This window comes from Notolepis coatsorum (assembly GCF_963971535.1).
Source record: "Notolepis coatsorum genome assembly, chromosome: 10".
In the NCBI taxonomy this organism is placed as follows: domain Eukaryota; kingdom Metazoa; phylum Chordata; class Actinopteri; order Aulopiformes; family Paralepididae; genus Notolepis; species Notolepis coatsorum.
Genome location: NC_140174.1, coordinates 132107929 through 132121636, shown reverse-complemented (window position 1 = coordinate 132121636; position 13708 = coordinate 132107929). Strand labels below are relative to the sequence as shown.

The 13708-nt window shown below is 43.7% G+C and overlaps 1 protein-coding gene across 3 annotated transcripts in view; it reads right to left on the bottom strand.

Annotated features, from left to right (window-relative positions):
• Positions 1 to 13708, bottom strand: part of LOC311235953 (supervillin-like) — a 271644-nt gene that overhangs the window by 106806 nt on the left and 151130 nt on the right. For all 3 annotated transcript variants that reach the window (XM_084323493.1, XM_084323494.1, XM_084323495.1), the window contains 2 exons: positions 6784 to 7343; positions 5488 to 5623 (listed from right to left, as the gene is read on the bottom strand). In XM_084323493.1, the coding sequence (XP_084179619.1) occupies positions 5488 to 5623; positions 6784 to 7343 (696 nt within the window). The remainder of the gene's footprint in view (positions 1 to 5487; positions 5624 to 6783; positions 7344 to 13708) is intronic.

The window sequence follows — 13708 nt, the reverse complement described above, 5'->3', positions numbered from 1 at the left end:
AAAGACTGTTTGCTTATTTCCTATGTTCGCTTTGTAAATTCCCAGTCACTGAGTGAAGATCTGCTGTTTTGCAAATAATATTATAACATATTATGTCAAAAACAGAGCGACAGCTGATGAGCTCTTAAAAATTATTGACAGTTACCTGACAGAACATGGACTGAAATGGGAGAACTGTGTGGGCTTTTGCTCTGACGGTGCGCAGGCCATGGCAGGGAAAAGGAGGGGGCTACAGGCGCTCATCAAGGGGGTCTCGCCAAACGTGCAATGGACGCACTGTAAATTCACAGAGAGGCGCTAGCGTCAAGACAGCTTAGCCCTGAGCTGAATGAGGTTTTGACAGAAGTTATAAACGTGGTAAATTTAATCAAAACCCGACCCCTGAAAGCGTGCCTGTTCTCTGCGCTGTGTGAGGAGATGGGAGCTGACCATTCTGCAGTGCTGTTTCACAGCGAGGCAAGGTGGCTCTCGCGAGGGAAGGTGTTGTCAATTTGAATGGGTCACGATATTGGTGTTATTTCAATCAATTTAAACATGGCCCATTTCATGACTATTTTGTTGGGGCGAGGGGGGGGGGGGGGGGGGGGGCCCAAGATATTTTGGTCCGCCAAAGGGGGGCCTGACAGAAAAAGTTTGAGAAGCACTGCATTATGGAAACAGCAGTGGCTGAATCACTTGCAAGGGTTCACGAAGTTGGCATAGCCTTTTTACTGGAACCAGGCGACCTCTGTCCAGCTAAATATCCCAGAGTTCAGTACATGGTGGTACAGAGCTGGTACTGGGACTCCACGACCAAGACTTGGGAACCTTACTGGACTCATCTTGCAGATGCCAGTAAAGCCTGCACCATTCTCCTCCACTGTGGCTGCAAAAATTCATGTAGAGGGTGCTGCAAAGCTGGAGTCCATTGCACCTCAATATGTGGCTGTCAGGGTGCCTGTACCAACAATGAGGGTCGAGACTACAATGAGACGACAATAAGTAATATGGTTGTGTGATTATGATATAAAAATAGTCACCTACAGCTTCTATCCACAATCACTCACCCTGGTAAATAAAAAGGACTGAGCACATCCATCCCCATAAACTTATATCTATAGACTGAGCACCTTGATGTGGTATGTGGATTGTCATTTTGGGCTAATGTAGGGTATGATTCTGTATTGTTTGTGTATTGTGCAGTATTTATTGTTGTTCTGTCATGTTTTCGCCTTTGTTGTTGTTGTTACGCCTGACAACCAATTGTTGTTTAGGTTTATTTTACATTATAAATATTGCCTGGCAATCAACGTGTCTGATTCTGATTCTGATATAATTATATGTTATACAGAATTTCACTTTTATAGACAGAAAAAACAAAAGTTCTGGTAAAACCATCTCGCCATCTTGGAAATATGCAAATGAGGGGTCCAGACACACCCAATTGTAAAGATAAGCATTCCAATGTGTTTCTAATAGTCAACAGACATAAAATAGACACCAAGTTTGTATTTCTAGTTAATTTGGTTCAAAAGTTATAGCCAAGACCTTTTTCGGACAGCGGCCATATTGTTTTGGCCACCAGGGTGGCCCCGGGGGTCGCCGGCTCGGGCGCCCTGGCTGAATCAATTGAGCATACTCTGGGCTATATCTGGGCCAAATTTGGTGCTTTTGCACAAATTTGCACGAAAATATCCCTAAGGCCCCCAACTACCAAGACTCTAAACTGTTTTGCACACGTTCATTTAGTTTGACAGTTATTGAGAGAGGTAACGAGTTTGAATATCTCCTCTTGTGATGTCATCAGAGAACACTGAATCCTTGGGTTGTGTTAATTACAGCTCAATGAAACGATGTAGATATAAAAATAGCAATCCCTATTGCAATCCGTATCCATCTACATCATTTCACGGTGGTGTAATGAACGCAACCCAAGGATTCAGATGGATGATATCACAGGGGATATTCAAACTCATTAACTCTCAATAACTGTCTAACTAAATAAATATGTGCAAAACAGACTTGGAATATGTGTGAGATTACGTGCAAAATAAATCTGCGTTGTTCTTCGGTGGAGTGCCCCTTTAACACTTTCACTGCCACACACGGGATATCTCGGGTTTCCGATAGTTATGTTGAAAGCCACTCACGAGATTTCTCGGATTTTTATTTATTTATTCTTTTTAGCGATCTGAAATCATATTGCATCACGCGAGCCTACCCGAGTATACCCGAGCGCCGCCGGCGATCATATGTGGAAAAAAGCGCCCCCTATCGTCTCCCAGATGACATAAGGGATTTTGGAATGGACTCAATGAAAATGGATGGGGAAAAAAATCCGGTACTCCACATTTTCCAGTCCACTGATCCAGCCGGGGTTACCACAGTTCATTCTGGAGCCTCTCAGCCCCGCGGAATCATGTGTACTACTGTATCACGTTGGATCCATACTAGGAATGCTCGATATTGGCTTTTTTACCGATACCGATATTCCGATATTGTCCAACTCTTAATTTCCGATACCGATATCAACCGATATCAACCGATACCGATATATGCAGGGTTTCCCCGTCCAAAAAACAGAATAATTTCAGGTAACTAATAATTTCACTGGATATATATATATAACAAATATTGTTATTGTTTTTTTTTGTATTTAAACCGATACCGATATTTTCCGATATCACATTTTACTGCCGATATCGGCCGATAATATCGGACATCCCTAATCCATACACTTATCGATTTTTTCGAATGGTGATCAGGAATTGGAATATACCAGTTGGATACCATCTGATGTCAGGTAAGGAATCTATGTTATCAGTGTTAGGATAATCAGACAAATTTTGATGAAGATATAGGCTGTTTTGTGAAATGGGCTCTTTCGGTTTCACTGTCCAAGAGGAAATGAACACAGCGATTATCCGTGCGCGGCTCGAATGTGCTTGCGTGCACGTATAATATTGATCATCTAGCGTTTATTTGAAAACGATTCATAAATAGGCCAACGAATATCAACGTTCTGGAATATTCCAGTAAAAGACGATTATCATAGAATGGTCTAGAATGAACAGTTTTTTTACCTCAAAACGGGTGCTTTTCAAAATGCTCTTAAACGGAAATGAAGCGATAAAAAACCAATCTGCCTTGACAGCACTGACTGGAAAAGGATTATTTGATAAGCGACGGGCAGATTAGACACATAGCCATAATTTAAAACATAGATTAGGCGATATTAAGCATATCATTGGCGCCGATGGTGGCATTGAAGCGCTACCTCTGGCGCCACCTCGTGGCATTCAAAGTGTTAAGGGTGGATTTATTTTAGGATACAAAATAAAACGTGACCGTGTTTGGTTTTCAATTGACTACAATTAGGGATCTTTTTTGGGGGAGGGGGGCTGTTGGTAAACACATTAAGAAGATGTATCCGCCCCCCCCCCAGAGAGTAAGAGTGGATTTATCATCATGCTTATATCTATCTATCTAGGTCGTCCTCGGACGGGCCCTCCATCGGTGCTTCCAGTCATCCCGATCCTCCATGCATCTGGCTAGCTCGCCGGTGCTTTCTGTTCCCGCATCTCTCCTGAGTACGTCCACGTAGGTTAATGTGGGACGTCCTCGTGATCGATGCCCGTGTGTTGGTTCCCACAGCACAAGTTTGCTGGTTGGCATCTCATGGTGTCTCTGGCAGTGACCTGCCAGCCTCATTCTCCTGACTGCCACTTTATCGCTCACCTTTAGCACCCCCCCATACAAGATTGCATTAGTGACATGCTCATCCCTGTTGATGTTGAGCACCACGCGCATCATTCTGGTGTAGCACCCATCCAAGGACTTCTGCAGGGTGGGCTTCAAGGTCCAGCATTCACTGCCATACAAAAGGACAGACTCAACTGTTGCATGAAAGAAGTTGAGCTTGATTTGACGGGGGAGGTTGGATTTCCACACACTGGTCATGCCGTTCAGAGCCCTCCACGCAAGCGCCTTCCTCATCTCATCTTGGAACAGGGGGCCAAAGCTTCAAACCATGAAAAACCACAAGAGGATCATGGGACCTTGATCAACCGAGAGCGCTGCAGATAGGCGGCATAAATAAACATGACATCATCACCTCGACCGCGCCATCCGATTCAGATGTTAACAAGGATTTGTCGAGGTTCCAAACGTACCGCAAGGTTTTCGAGAGTGAGTAATGGGGACGATGATGTGCTTTTCCCTTCGGAGAATTAGGAAAAACCCTGACATGGACGAGTCTAGATGGCAGACAGGAGGAGGAAGAGGAAGAGGAAGAGGAAGAGAGACTCTCAAGTACTACAAAGACAGGGTTATACTGTAGGATTCTCTGTGTACTCTCTCTACTGTACTACAAACTAAAGACCGGTTCATACCGTAGGATTATCTGTGTACTCTCTCTACTGTACTACAAAGACAGGGTTATACTGTAGAATTATCTATGTACTCTCTATTGTACTACAAAGACAGGGTTATACTGTAGGATTATCTGTGTACTCTCTACTGTACTACAGAGACAGGATTATACTGTGTAGGGTTCTCTTAAACTGCTCGTAAACTTTATATTTATGTGTTTCTGACAATATTTTAAGTGGGAACTGCTGAATCTGGTTTAATTTTAGAACTATATCACCCAGTTTGACAGTTTGGTTCAGGTTTTGTGAGTCACACACTGGCGGGCCTCATTTGTGCATTTTCTTTTTCTTTTACTTTATGCAAATTAAGACCGGCATATGCAGGGCAACCTAGCAGCAACACTACCACAACACTACCACAACCCTCCTCCTCCTGCTCTCCAAAGGAATGAATAGAAAGAGTTGAGAGGCCAGCCGTTTGCCAGACCTGGTGGACATGTAAGATACAGTATAACACTCTGTAGCTCAGAAATGATTTGTAAGTTGTAACATACCACAATATATGAAACGACAGTCTTGGTGTACAACTACATAAACACACTGTATATATATATATATATATGCAGAGAAGAAAGAAAAAAACATGTTTGATGACAAATTTGAAATCATTCGGTCTAACTGCCCAAACAAAGTAATACATTTTTTTTATTAATTAAATTAAATTCATTCAATTCCAAACTTTTGTAGCAGACCTTGAAACACTGAACAAGATGTCCCAAGAACAGACGGGAAAAGGTCTGTCTGTCTGTCTCTCTGTCTCTCTCTATGGGAGGCTGGACTGGCTAAGCCCTGGATTTGCCATCAATGCCACTCCAAAATCCTCTCCTCCCCCCCCCCCCCCCCCCTCATCCACACTCCTCTCTTCCTCCTCCTCTTGGCAGGCGTACTGGGAAACAAGTTATCTACTGTATAAAGAGTCATATTATACTTTATCTACTGTACTACATTTGTATCCAGTAATTGGACGATGTGTCACAGCCCACAGTCCACTGACTAAATTCACCCCATGAAGAAGAAGAAAAAGAGGAGCATTTGATGAGGGACTCTTTTGGTACAATAGTCCAGTTGTGTCCAGTACCTTCCTCCGCCAGGCGTTCTCTGCGTCGTGGAGCTGGTTGAAGCGGTCAGCCAGTGACTTCTGGCCCAGCTCGGTGGTCTTGGGCTTCTTTAGCTTGCTCCTCCAGTCCTCCTCTCCGCTGTTCAACTCTGTCAGGCTGGAGGAAGAGGAGGCGCAGGGAACGGACATGCAGTCGAGTCAAAGGGGAGCTGCGTTTCTCTTCAATACATTACTATGCTATTTAGTGCCTTATGCCTGGTACCAATAATATGAATAATGGGTGTCTCCAGGGGGAATCAGTACCTCGCTCTACACACTGAGCTACACAGGGAATGGAACCCCTAACCCTGACAGCCTTGCTCTACCCACTGAGCTACACAGGACAATTTATAGTTAACAGGTAAAAAGAGAGAGCAAATAAAAGAGAAACAAGGACACACAGTGTCATAGATGTGAAGCGCATTTCCCGTGAGCTTAGGGGCAAAGCGGCTAACCGGTGGTGGGTGGGTGGGTGGGTGGGTGGGTGGGTGGGTGGGTGGGTGGGTGGGTGGGTGGGTGGGTGGGTGGGTGGGTGGGTGGGTGGGTGGGTGGGTGGGTGGGTGAGTGAGTGAGTGAGTGAGTGAGTGAGTGAGTGAGTGAGTGAGTGAGTGAGTGAGTGAGTGAGTGAGTGAGTGAGTGAGTGAGTGAGTGAGTGAGTGAGTGAGTGAGTGAGTGAGTGAGTGAATGAGTTTGTGACATTGTCGGTCAAAAGTTTGCCTCCTGTTTATCTCATTGCATTTACTGAACAAGGGTCAGACTCCAGGGGGAACAAGTGCTTCATCACCGTCTACCCTCATCATCATCAGTGTGTAATACACATGGCAGAGATTACAAAGAGTCTGGTTGCAATATAGTCTCCAACTCTCCATCGTTAGCAAGTTCATCTCTGGGCTATAAGGGCAACACATATCGTCCTGGGTTACTGTTGCCACAAACAGCAACCTTATTGATTCTAACAACTGTACCAATTCTGACTTGTTTTTCAACAAACCTGCGAGTTACTATGACGACCTGACCAACATAGCAGCACACAGCTATTATACTGTGTAGACTATAGATTACTATAGATTAGGATCTACTGAAGCACTGGTGTTGAAGATAAATCAAAGGTTTTCCACCAATAGCCACAGTGTTTGAGCCCAGAACCACTGGTTAATGTGGACAGTGTTGTTGATACTACTGTCAGCTAGTTCCTTCCATGTCCTGTTTGTTGTTAACAAATTACTGTTATGTGAAGAGCGCACGTGAAGAGGCGTTAATAGGAGAAAGGTTCCTCACCGCTGTTTGAGCGTGGAGCCTACGCCTCCGTCCAGGCCGCTCTCCAGCTCCTCTCCGTCCTCCGACACGGAGGGCGTCTTCTCCAGCGAGGGCGTCTCCTCCAGACTCTCATCGGGTGAGGGGGTCCGCACCTCCTCTAGGCTCCCCTCGCCATTGCCGCCGACCCCCCTGTGACCTCTGGGAGTGCTGAAGTTCCCTCTGTCGACGCTGTCCTCCAGCTGTATCTCTTCTTCTTCTTCTTCTTCTTCCTCCTCTTCATAGAACTCCTCCTCCTCTTCTTCTTCTTCATCCTCGTCCTCCACCTCCTCCTCCTCCTCCTCACTCTCCTGGTGGCTGAGGGTGACGCTGGCCTGTCGGACCGGCCCGCTCCGCTCGGGCTCCTCGCTTTGGTCCGACTCCATGCTGGTGGAGCGGCTTTTCTTCAGGATGCCCTTGATGCCGCGCGGCTCCGAGTCCTGGCGCTGGAGCAGGGAGGCGGGCTGGGCGGGAGGAGATGGCGAGGAGGGAGGAGGAGAGGAATCTCTGTCCGGGCCGAGAGGGGGAGCTTTGTTGGAGGAGAGCTGGAGAGAGAGAGGAGAGGAGAGAGAGCACGAGACAGAGAGAGAGCGCGAGAGAGAGAAAGAGAGAGGGAGAGAGAGAGAGAGCGGGAGAGATGGCAGGAATGAGTGAGGGAGAGGGAGTGAGGGTGGGAGAGATATAGAGAAAGAGAGAGAGATAGAGTGAGTAAGGGATATAGAGAAAGAGAGAGATAGATAGATAGAGAGAGAGGGAGGGAGAGAGAGATATAGAGAGAAAGAAAGAAAGAAATTACTTGAGTACCAGCAGACTTATTTCAAAGTCATGCCTTCTATCATTTTCAGTTCCAGCACTGGGTCGTATGCAGGTCATTTATACCCTTTAGCATTCAGTCACAGTCACCATCAATATTCATGAACAAATCCCAAAGTCACGAAACTGAGGACAAAGGCTTGAACCTGCGAAGTCATGGATATGAAATCTTACCTCAGTGAACTTCAACGTTTGCCAAAAGCCCATCATAGTTGCAAAGCTGCTCGAAACAGATAATGTCCCACAGCAAACATGTTTGCTTCCAAACTAACTGCATTTAGAAACGGCAAGTCCTTGAGGGCTCGACTAGCAGGCCATACATTAATCTATAGGCTCCAGTAATGAGTGGATATTAGACACGTAGAGTTTAAGCTGGTAATGCTACAGTAGCTCTAATATAGTTCCCACACAAAGGTTTAACCTCTTAACGTCCGGGCCGTCGCACATCGCAGCACATTTGCCCTCGTTTGACGGCGTCCCGCTGTTTTAGTGTCTCTGAACCAATACATTGGATGAAAGCTAAGATTGACATCCTACTTGACCTATTATGTGCTTCCAATTTCCAGCTAATACCTCTTAGCTGAAACCTGTAAGAGGCATCTGTTTGCAAAATAATTCAGGGGGAAAAAATGTATTAATATTAAAGTAGCACTCAGAGTGATGATTCCTGTTGTGGAAGAAGATTCTGAATGTTACCTTTTAAAGACCAGACTCATGCATGTGCTATAAATGGTTCAAGAATAGCTTTCAATTAACTTTGGGTGTGCAATCGACAGGCACACACACTGGACACACACACACTCACACATAGTAGTATAATAATATATATACTAGGGATGGGCGTTATTTTTTTATTTTTTTATTTGGTTATCACCAAATACATACACCAAAGGTGTTTGTTTGTGCCAATGAAACAGAGAACTATACTACTCTACTACTAGGAGTCTTACTACTCCTACTGTTGATGGAGTGAATGCATTCCAACACAATGACCCTGTGCTACTCTCACATGTTGGCGTGTGTGTGAGTGTGTGAGTGTGTGAGTGTGTGTGTGTGTGTGTGTGTGTGTGTGTGTGTGTGTGTGTGTGTGTGTGTGTGTGTGTGTGTGTGTGTGTGTGTGTGTGTGTGTGTGTGTGTGTGTGTGTGTGTATGTGTGTGTGTGTGTGTGTGTGTGTGAGGGGGGGGGGGGGGGGGTTCTGGTGGTGATAAAATGAGGGGGTAGGAGAATGAGAGCTGAGATCAACGAGACACAGAGAGACAAGGAGGACTCAGTCTGGTCATAGAGAACCAAAGACCAGAGGTGAAAGGAGGATGAAGTGTGAAAGCCAAACAGACTGAGTCAGGGGAGAGATATGGACACAGCAGAGCAGAGCAGCGGTCATCATTCAGCCTAGTTGTATCCATGACAGTCAGGGTTTGCCAACCAGCAGAGCAGGGGTCATCATTCATCCTAGTTGTATCCATGACAGTCAGGGTTAATAACCATAACCCTCCCATTTTCAGTAGAAGTTGGGGTGGAGTTAGTTTTGGTTATTTGACCAGGGTGTTCAGTCCCACTACCTCTATACATGCTTTCAAAATGTGTTTGTGTTTATCATTCATGGACACATTTCACCATGATTTCTCTATTATGTTTTCAGGTAATCATCCTGGTCCTCGCGGCTAGGCTTGTTTTTATTCTACACGTTCCCAGCAGCGAGACCTCCTGTGCTGAATGTGTAGAGGAGGAACACTGGAAGAGCTCTCTCTGTGAGGGCAGAGCTGAGAGGAAGAGGAGGAACACTGGAAGAGCTCTCTCTGTGAGGGCAGAGCTGAGAAGAAGAGGAGGAACACTGGAAGAGCTCTCTCTGTGAGGGCAGAGCTGAGAGGAAGAGGAGGAACACTGGAAGAGCTCTCTCTGTGAGGGCAGAGCTGAGAGGAAGAGGAGGAACACTGGAAGAGCTCTCTCTGTGAGGGCAGAGCTGAGAGGAAGAGGAGGAACACTGGAAGAGCTCTCTCTGTGAGGGCAGAGCTGAGAGGAAGAGGAGGAACACTGGAAGAGCTCTCTCTGTGAGGGCAGAGCTGAGAGGAAGAGGAGGAACACTGGAAGAGCTCTCTCTGTGAGGGCAGAGCTGAGAAGAAGGCAGGGGAGAAGGGCTTTGAATGTGGAGGGAGGGAGGGAGGGAGGGAGGGAGGGAGGGAGGGAGGGAGGGAGGGAGGGAGGGAGGGAGGGAGGGGTTAAGAAAGGTGATGTCAGCTGGGAGTGAAAGTGCAGTGTTGACCAGGTGGTCTGCTTTAGTGAGAAACACCAGGCTCCTGCCGAGAATGTGTGTGTGTGTGTGTGTGTGTGTGTGTGTGTGTGTGTGTGTGTGTGTGTGTGTGTGTGTGTGTGTGCGTGCGTGCGTGCGTGCGTGCGTGCGTGCGTGCGTGCGCGTGTGTCCTTGTATCCGTGTGTGAGCATGCGTGTGTGTGTGTGGGCATGAGAGACGGTTTGAGTTTTGAACATAAGTAGCAACAAGTCTTTAACCAGACGAGGACTCGTTTAAGGTTCAGTGTTAAGGGCTTAAGTAAGCTTTAAGCATGTAGAGTTAAGGTTTGGATGAAGAGCTCGGATTTGAATGTACTCAATTAGACGGTGGGCCGAAGGTCTCTAGAGGCTTCCGTTAATGAAATGATTGATCTGGTTAAACAGACTATATGTTATTGTAATATGAACTACATAATATACTATAATAACACATTTCCGTTTGTTGGCAACGGTTGTTTGGTCATATCTTTATGAAATTAATGTGTTGATAAGATAAAAACTACCTACGTTTGTGAAAAGGGGCGTTGCTGCGGAACCAATCAAAATGCGTTACAACGTCAGGTGACTTGATTTCTCCCAATGACATTCCTCAAGCTCCGGAAACTAGGAAGTAAATTTGCGACTCGTCTGTTGACAACACTGGATTTAGCTCTGCATCGGTAAGCTCTCAATACTCATATACATTACTATTGAAATGCATTTTTACTTAACTCTACAGCATTATTCAAACGTGATAGGAAGTTATGAGTCATCAGCTGTTTATATGCATCTGTTTTGACTTCCGATTACACATTGGAAAATATTGTAGCCAGCTCACAGACTAACGTTACGTTAGCATTTTAACTTTCTCAGATAGCAATCTAACATTACGTTAGTGTAAATCAAACAACTCTAACCCAATACTAATAATAGTAACTTGTTTCACATTCTTGCTGTGTGTTACACTATGGTATAGCGGTATGTGTTGTTGCCTGTGACGTTGTACTGCTACATCTATTTATGACATACCAGATTTGTAAATACAGTACTGTTTGTCACAAGACGTTGTCACAACAGTTACATATGTACAAAATATACTGTCTCATAAATATACTCTTCCAATATATAAATATACATATAAATATATTGTTTTAGATGCTGTTGTCACTATGAATTACAAATGGGGGGCCCTGATGTAAACAAGACAAACGTCTTTCTCTGGTCTGCATCCCCTTAACAATAGTTTGATATTGGATGGTCCCTGTGCTGTTGTTTACAGTCTATCTGTATGTCATGTATGTAATATGTTATAATGAATTGAAAATGGGGGACCCTGATGTAAACAAGATGAAAGTCTTTCTCTGGTCTGCATCCCATTAACAATTGTGTGTATTGAGCTGTACTGTACTGTACCCATTCTGCAATCTGTTAATATGATGAATAACGTTATCTATTGTAGTAACAATGTTCCAAAATGTATTGATTGTTTTTCTGTTTCCCCAGATGCTCAACCCTGGACCACACGACAGATATATTCTAGGCCTAATTAACCCTAGCCTGAGGGTTCTATAGTAATCAATCATGCAAGCTCAAAGATTGAGCTCTTGAGGTGACTGCTCTATATCAAGAACCATTATCAGAGTGGCAACTGCAGGACCTGTATTTCCCAAAACAATGAATATCATGATTGAATGAGAGGCCATGGTAAACAGCACAGTGAATAAACAATGTGCAGTCCCCTTATATATTGTTCTGGATAGAAGTGGGGCCAGGCTAATCTGCAAGAGCTCAACTTTTGAACAAGGATGGTCATCCTCTCACATAAGCTGTCCGGGGACGACTCACACAGCTCTCTACTCTCTGGGCCCTGGACTGGACACCCCTCCACTGTACTAGTTACACATTACACACATACAAATGACAATAACACTATGTAACAACCATCAAATGCACTCACAGCACACACATCCACAAGCACACACTCACTATTAAACAAACAACTGAGTGCAGCACCCACTTTAGAACACCTAAACACACTTTATATTTATTGGCAAAGAATTTGCACTACAACCCATACCTCATTACACCTTACTGTAAATTGTACCTCATCCCATTTCTGCATTGTACTGTATAGTATATTGTATTGTAACTCAGTTACTTTTCTACTCTGCATTGTACATTGTATGTATATATTGAACACTTGTCTACGTACTTGACTTCTATTTTATACTTATCTATTTTTATCTAGCACAATCTCTGGAGCAAAACAGAAAGAAGCATTTTATATAAAAGTATTCTGTACTTCTGTATGACAACTAATAAAGAAACTTGAACATCAAAAAATCTACATTCTGTTCTCTATGCCAGGCTAGATCTGACCTTGACTCATGTTACAGGATTAATACACTTTATACACAAATTGCATATAGCATTCTCTTTGGTAGCATTCATTCTGTGTTTATTGTGTCATACTGGGGAATAATATTAATATTATTATGTCCTATTGGGGACATAATTTAAAATTCTGAGCAATTCAATCGTTTTTTTTATGGAGAGGACGTCTGACATTAATTGAAAACTGTATTAACAGATTGCAGAATGGGTACAATACAGTACAGCTCAATACACACAATTGTTAAGGGGATGCAGACCAGAGAAAGACTTTCATCTTGTTTACATCAGGGTCCCCCATTTTCAATTCATCATAACATATATGACATACATGACATACAGATACAGTAGGCCTACTGCTACATCTATACATTTAATTATGACATACCAGATTTGCAAATACAGTACTGTTTATGATACAAAGAGTCCAGAAAATTATCAAACAATTGCAGATGGGATGCAGACCAGAGAAAGACGTTTGTCTTGTTTACATCAGGGTCCCCCATTTGTAATTCATAGTGACAACAGCATCTAAAACAATATATTTATATGTATATTTATATATTGGAAGAGTATATTTATGAGACAGTATATTTGCAGTCCAGAGAAAGACTTTCGTGAGAGACCAACAAAGTGAGGTATGTAAAAACTTGGAATCAAATTGTGGTCGTAGATCTAACGTTAATATCACGTTAACAATCTAATGGCTAGAAAGCTCACCTGACGTCGATATGGCTTAATACAGTGCGAAATACAATCTTATAGTAAGAAACAAAACACAAGTTGAACATAGTTTTGAACGTTTTATTACAATAGTATTTAGGTCGGACCGTCGGATCCAACGTTAATATCACGTTAACCATCTAAAGCTCATCTGTGACGTCGGTATGGCTTGATACAGTGCGAAATACAATCTTATATAGTAACAAAACAATACACAAATTGAACATAGTTTTGAACGTTTTATTACAATAGTATTTACTGTCTCATGTTGCGATGTATAATACAGCTAGCGTTCCAGTCAGATTCTCTGTTGTTCTTGTTGACAATTTTGGGGTCCGTACTTCCCGTTTCTGTATCCTGATTGGTTTATCAGCTAGAGGTGTCGCAAGATATGCATGAGCAAACATTGAATCTAAATGTAAGATTACGAACACCGATGACCAACAGACGGCTGGCCAACAAACGTATTTTGACTCAACATAATAACTAGATATTACACACAAAGAATTGTGTAGTCTGCCAACATGGATCAATCAAGTTCACTTTAGACTGACTCGGCCTCCCCTCTAAATGGAACTATATAGATCTGCCCCCTCTGTTGATTCCTTTAAGTCCAGGCTCAAAACATACTTTTATTCTCTAGTCTGAGTCTCTGTTGATTCCTTTAAGTGCAGGCTCAAAACACACTTTAGTCTCTAGTAGGGGTGTAACGGTACA